General features: G+C 42.5%; 1 protein-coding gene across 2 annotated transcripts; it reads right to left on the reverse strand.

Annotated features, from left to right (window-relative positions):
* Nucleotides 1-917: 917 nt before the first annotated feature.
* LOC148020140 (AMP-dependent synthetase and ligase family protein) lies at nucleotides 918-6,158 on the reverse strand. Of its 2 annotated transcripts, XM_087700426.1 has the most exons (3): nucleotides 5,488-5,802; nucleotides 1,476-5,347; nucleotides 918-1,348 (listed from the first exon to the last, which is right to left on the reverse strand). In XM_087700426.1, exons 1-2 carry the CDS (start codon nucleotides 5,652-5,654, stop codon nucleotides 1,909-1,911), a joined length of 3,606 nt encoding a protein of 1,201 aa, XP_087556552.1. In that variant the 5' UTR covers nucleotides 5,655-5,802; the 3' UTR covers nucleotides 918-1,348; nucleotides 1,476-1,908. The 2 variants fall into 2 exon arrangements, with proteins under 2 accessions (XP_087556552.1, XP_087556551.1); XM_087700425.1 differs by having other exon boundaries at nucleotides 1,476-6,158.
* Between the last annotated feature and the right edge of the window lie 633 nt (nucleotides 6,159-6,791).

The raw sequence follows: 6,791 nt of genomic DNA on the forward strand, positions 1-6,791 counted from the left end.
AGAAACTAGGTGGATTTACACTCGTAACATTATATCGATGTGATCCCTTAAATTAACCCAACCACAGGTCCCATCTACCATTCAACATCCAGCACCAACCTCTGTAGCGCTTACTTGTGTCACTAGAAACCTGAGTTGAAGAAGAAACTTGGTGGACTTACACTCATAACATTGTATCAATATGTTCCCTTAAATTACATGATCCATGGAAAAGCCAAGTCATAGTGATCCACAAGACTTTGTTTAGATCACATTTTCACAAACCAGGCAAGTAAGACCAGTAAGATCTTAAGCTAACAGAGGAGCATTTCACATTAAACCTCATTCATCTCCTTTAAATAGCCCCAAAACTCAAAGTTAATGCTAATGAGCGTATCTATGCCCCATAAGTGAACTCCCACAATTTGGATGATTCCTCATCTATAAATAGATGGTGTGCTCAGCCACATTCCATCCACTGCATCCATTCACTCCAATATTCATCACATGGCTGCTGCCTACTCCTTCAGGCTACTGCCCACACATCCTCAAGCTCGCCAGCTACTACACTACACTCAGGTGACCTGCCCAAATGCTAGTGACCTGATTTGGAGTGCTGCAGACTACTGTGTTGCCACCTCAGCAGACCACCCTGCTGTCCAGCCCATTACACAATCGACTTCTCCCAGCTATCACTCTCGGCTGCTGCTTGTGACCAGCTTCCGTCATTTTCAGGGAGTTCACTGTTGCATTCACCATCTCTGGCCCCAAAGACTGCTGCATTTCGATTTACAGCCTCATCTTAGCTCCAACTAGTGGTTACAGCACTCGGGATCGGTCTCACAGGGACATGACACTCCAACTACTCCCTCAGCCTGCTCCCATAAGAGTCACTGGCCATTGGACAGCAATACTTTTGAGCATTCAGTACACATTCGTTCATTTACAACATTCATTCATTTACTTCTGAATTATCTTTCTTCTCTGTTTGCGTTTTGAGCATTTTTATCAGAGTTATTGTGTTTTAGCCATGTTTGTACATTTTGTGTTTTCTCAATGCAAACCCTAGCATGTCTCCACCATAGGACTGTAAATCAATAGTAAAATCAACCTCTGCATTTAAATACATCCATGGCCCTCATGCTTTGAAACAAAGCTCGTCGGCTAAATTCCAAGTGCGCTAAGCTGCCCACTCTTCATAGTCACAAATTCAGCAGTCTCTTGCACCCTTAAGTCTCTCTTAGTCTTTCCTTTCAGCCAGTTAGTAAGGCCTTCAGAAATGCTCCTATTTTACATTGTCAACCAACGGTTGCAAATCAGAGGTGACAGTAGCATCCTACAGATGTCTCTTGCATATTATCTATGACACCTGCAAAGAATGTGCCAGAAACACTTATGTCCCTTGTTAACAAAGCAATGACTCTTGTATGTTGAAAACACAGATCAAGTGCTTCTACAAATACTCAATGCAATGCAAAAGAGCAGTGACATCTCACCAAGCCAAACTGCTCTTCATGGGCATTTGTCCAGCAGTCTCCATCCACCCTCAAGCTATCATAGTCTTTCTTGCCAGCCTTGTAAGGCCATCAGAGATGCTCCAATTTTACATTGTCAGTCGACTCTAGCCCACAATCATGCCATTGACTGGGCAAACAGTAATCTTGCAGTATGCTCATTCCGAATTTGTAACCTCAGAGTAGGCTGCAGCAAGGTTTCTTTTGCTGAACCATAGAAGAGTAGGCTGAAGCAAGGTTTTCCTTTGTTGAGCCATAGAATTTTGAGGACACTTGTATCCTGTGTTGCTCCAGTTTTGAAACTGTAGCAACTCATTAAACCGCCCAAAGAAGGGAGCTCCACTAGATCCCTTATCCTTTCCTTAAAGATATTTAAAGGTGCAGAAAGACCACCACTTTACTATTGCACAACACCCTACTTTTGGGTACCAAGTCCACCTAACTCAATGCAGTAGAAATTATTATCCCTGCATCCAACAAATATCCTACCCCCTAACATTACTGGTGAAGAAAATACATCACCTGGAAGCTGGAAAGCTGCTATAAGTTCACAACTTTTCATTTCCTCATTCTTGATGTTTACATGTCCTGCACCTGCTTTTAAGTCCTTTTGTTCTTCATTATTCACCACCGCCTTGTCTTGCTTCATATATCTCTCTCTTTTCAATTCTTCACCATCGATGCCACCTTCAGCAACATTATTGACATCACAAGAATCAGATAAAGCTAAACCGCTATAGATTTTGAGTACATGGAGCTGTCCTGATGACCCACAAGCACACACCAATCTAAAGGTATGATTGTAAACAAGTGAGTCTTTGAGTTCTCCATGCATGAGTTCAATGGCCTCATCAATGCATGCAGCAGAAGTGATAGGTTCACCTAAACAGTGCTTCCATATGCATGCACCATCCATCAGATCCAATGAATAAATCCAGCCATCCCTAGAGCATATCAACACTTGAGATGGAAGGGCTTGTGACAGGGTGGCCCCTGCAAATACTGGTCCCAGGGTGGAGTATTTCCATACAAGTGTACCATCTGGTGTAAGAGCTAATATAGAACCATTTACCAAACTGCAAATGACATAACCTGTTGAATAATCCACATTTAGGGACCCAAAAATAGGCACAGAGCTTGAATAAGTCCATAGAACCTCGGAATCAGAGGCATCTGATTTTATTGCAATAATTAATCCACTGGTGGTAGCAGCATAAATCAATCCTCGAGTAGAATCATGAACTGGGGCAGAAAAAATGCTCCCCTTACAGTCATACTTCCAAATGCACCTTTGTTCTAGAGAATCAATAAGATACAAATAATGATCATGAGATCCACACCAAATATTTCCTACAGTATCAAAAATGGGCTGGCATTTGACCTCAGCTCCAGTGGAGAATTTCCACATCAGGGCTCCTGTTGCAATATCCAAAAAATACAAGTAGCCATCATAGCAACCAACAGCCACCTGTTTGAAATCAGATGCAATAGTTGCAGTTGACTCTATACGGTCTCCTAAACCCCTTTCCCATATTAAACTGCCATTTAGAGCATCTATGCAGACAAAATTGTGTGCATGGGAGCCAATGAACAAATGCCACATTTCCCTTGACTGCACTAAAAGAGGTGATGCATCTACACAAGCTTTCAAAAAAGTTTTCCATAGAACAACAAGCATGCATGAATCACTCCCACCAGTCGAGATAGCATGGGGGGCACAAAGTTCACTACTTTCAGGCAATTGAACCAAAGAAACAGATTTATTACAACGTAGCCATGCCATAGGTCCTCTGACTTTTATATAAGGCCAGACATAGCTAAGTGTGTGATGACCTGAGCCATCATCTGATTTCCCTAGAACTTTCCCTTTCATGGATGACTCTGAAGAGAAGTTTGTGCTGGATTCATCCTTCATAATTGTTGAAACAGGTATACAGGCACTGAAGCTGGTATCCATTCTCATGTATTTAGTATTCCTTGTAATTAACGTGCCCTCTCCCCTTTTGGTAGTTGAATTATGTTTGGTGTCTGCCTGCTGAGTTTTTAAAACAGCAGTTGAAACATGTTCGGTGTGTGCCTGCTGACTCTCTAACACAGCTTCTAAAGCAACAACAGAACTGTGTTTATATAAACAGTGCATATCTATCCCTAGAATATGGGCTACATGTGCCGCAGACACAGATGTCCCACCCAGAGAAAAAAAATCATCATAAATAGAGACGTTCTCTACAGACAGTGTGCATTCAAAGACCTGTTTGATGTATCTTTGCACACGTGTCATTTCTGGGTCTGTTTTATGGGATTCATGGTACCTATCCATTTCAATTCTTGAAAGAACCTGGTAATCCACTTTAAGAGAGTCAACTGAAGGTAATGATGGAAGAAAATTGAAAATTGTAGGTATCATTGCTGCAGGTAACCTTTCTGTCAGCCAATTACGTAAAGAATCTTCCATTGCAGGACTGGACCAAGCTTTAGCAGAAACTTCTGAGCTTGAAAAAGACATCTGCAGTGAAGAACTTGAGGAGCCAGCTTCATGCTGCAACTTTGGTACAACAAATGCTACAATTTGGTGGTCACCATCTACAGTTGGCTGGGCAATCACAGCTACATGAGCTACATCAGGATGCATCTCTATGTTACTTTCAACCTCTTGAAGGGAGACCCTATGGCCATTTATTTTCACTGTGCGATCTTTTCTCCCCAAGTAAACTAGATTTCCATCTTCCAGCCTCTTGACATAGTCACCTGTTCGGAACATACGTTGAGTAATCTGTGCATTACCAGCATCTAAACTACTCTTTAGATTCACAAATTTCTCACTAGAGCTCTCACTGTCATTTGAATAACCTAAGGCAAGTAACACTCCGCCAACCCATAGTTCTCCCTCTTCAGTTTGGTCAGAGCTTGTTGGTGATATCCAAACATAACTATCTGGCAGAGGTTTCCCAAGTGGAACGCTATTCAAACCTTTCAAGAACTGATTCTGCTCTTTCCACAGTGCTCCACAGTCGAAAAACAAGCAGTCCCCTGAAAGCTCAGTACTTCCATACAAGTTTAAGATAGTGGCTTGTGGAGCAAGTCCATGTAAAACTTCCACGAGCCAAATGGGTAACACTTCACCACTCAGCACCAGGACCCGTAATGACTTCAAGGCAGTCCTTCCATCAGATGTCTGTAATACTGGAAGCAGTGCACGTATCAAAGATGGAACAGCAGTAAGCCTGCTGATGCTGTATGCTTGAAGAAAGGGAATAAGTGCCAAAGGATTTCTGAACAGATCTGTAGCAGGTGGCACCAACAATGATGAACCACTGATCAGGGGCCCAAGGAACTCCGTTAGATGATCAATGAATGATACAGAAGTCTTGAACATTGTAAGATCACATTGAAAGAAAGGAAACTCATTTTGCATCCACAGCAAGCGATTCAACAGACCCTCTTCAGTCCCAATGACCCCTTTGGGCTTGCCTGTAGACCCAGATGTATACATGAGATAACAACCATCCCTTTTTTGCTGGCCATGGCAAAAGCACCAACAGCTGCTACGGCGCTCAAGCTTGCAACAGTTCATTACAAAGTCTGATCCAAGGGAGAGGAGAGGAAACTTGGCTGAAGACAATGCATCTACAAAAGTAGACTTCTCTTGTGCGTGCGTAAGCAAGAAGCAGGGCTTCGCATCAGCTAGCACTCCCAACACTCTCTCGACAGGCCAAAATGGATCAAGTGGTACAAGAAGAGCACCACATTTAAGGACAGCAAGAGTTGCAACAATGTATTCTACAGATGGGCTCATCAATATCCCCACTCTCTTCTCACATGTCCGTTCAAGGCAGAGTTCATGTGCAGTGACACTGGAAGAACCAACACCCATGTCCTCAGAACTGGTGGAACTTGACAGATTCCCATGCTGACAAATGTAATGAGCTAATTTATCAACTAAGTAGCATAATTCAGAATAGGAGAAGGCCACATCACCATGACACAACTTCACCTGCAATGAAACAGGCTTAGCAGGGACCCCATCCTCTGAAGTCCCACTTGTGTCTGATGCATGTCCCACCTGCTTTTCATCCTGTGAGGCTGAGACACTCTCTTCTTGCACGCTTTCATTATGGTCAAATTTTTCCGTAGTTCTGCCAGATTCGACAAAAGCACCATTGACAGCTTCTTCTTCCTCCGGCCTTGATTGATCACCTGTTTGATATGCAGTCACACTTGTAGATGCATGTCCCACCCGCTTTACATCCTGTGAGGCTGAGACACTGTCTTCTTGCACACTTTCAATACGGTCTAATTTCTCCGTGGTCCTGTCAGACTCATCAAAAGCACCGTCGACAGCTTCTTCTTCCTCCAGCCTTGATTGATCACTTGTTTGATATGATAATGGAAACACGCTCACTTCTTTCCACTTTCCTGTAGCAGACAAGCTGCTGAAGGCATTCGCCACTGGTTTGTTGGTAAGACGTGTTGGAAGCCTAGAAGCCGCTTGGACAACGGCTATATGGCCGGGGTAGAGCGACGCGATGCGAGCGAAGGAGCAATACAAGCAGCGGTCAGCAGAGCCGCACTCTTGTACGGCCATGGCGGTGAATTCGCATATCACGATGCAAGAGAGCCTCAGAGATGTCACGGACGAAAGAAAGAGAAAAGCAGTCCCCGTGGGACCAGAAATGACCTCCAGCCGCTGTGACCATTGAAAACTCTCTTAACGATTTACACTTTAGAATGGTCACATTGGGTAGAGATGCCCCATTTATAAACTAGGTTGACAAGTGTAATTCACTAAAGGAGTATGAAGTTCTATACGTAGTTTTTGTATATTTGATATGTAGCAGTTTAACTAATGATGTTTAGACCTGCGTCGTGTTTTGAAATATATTTGTTGATAAGTTTTTGTGTTATTTAAATAAATGGAGGATGTTGAAAGGAGAATATGTATGCATATGTAATTCAAGTCACTAATCGTGATTTTGAACGTTCACACTTCTTTTGGTATGTTAAATGAGGTTTCTTCTCTTCAAAAAATAATACTTTTTACATCTTGTTGGATGTCCTTATATGTTGTTGTACCCTGTCACATTTACGAATGGTGGCCTGCTCAAAATTCCTAGCTTTGTTTATGTTATGTTAACCTTGAAGTTATCCTCAAACGGTTGGAATGTTTCTATGTCTTTCTTCATTTTCTTAATAGGATTTCTACGGTGTTGTTGGATTCTTTTCTCGATGTCCATCGTTTGTCCTATGTATTGCTTTCTGTTTTTCTTACATCTTATGATGTAGATGAAGTACTTACTT

The sequence above is a fragment of the Lygodium microphyllum genome, chromosome 19 (assembly GCF_053477565.2).
Source record: "Lygodium microphyllum isolate KBCC chromosome 19, Lygodium_microphyllum_v1.1.10, whole genome shotgun sequence".
Lineage (NCBI taxonomy): Eukaryota > Viridiplantae > Streptophyta > Polypodiopsida > Schizaeales > Lygodiaceae > Lygodium > Lygodium microphyllum.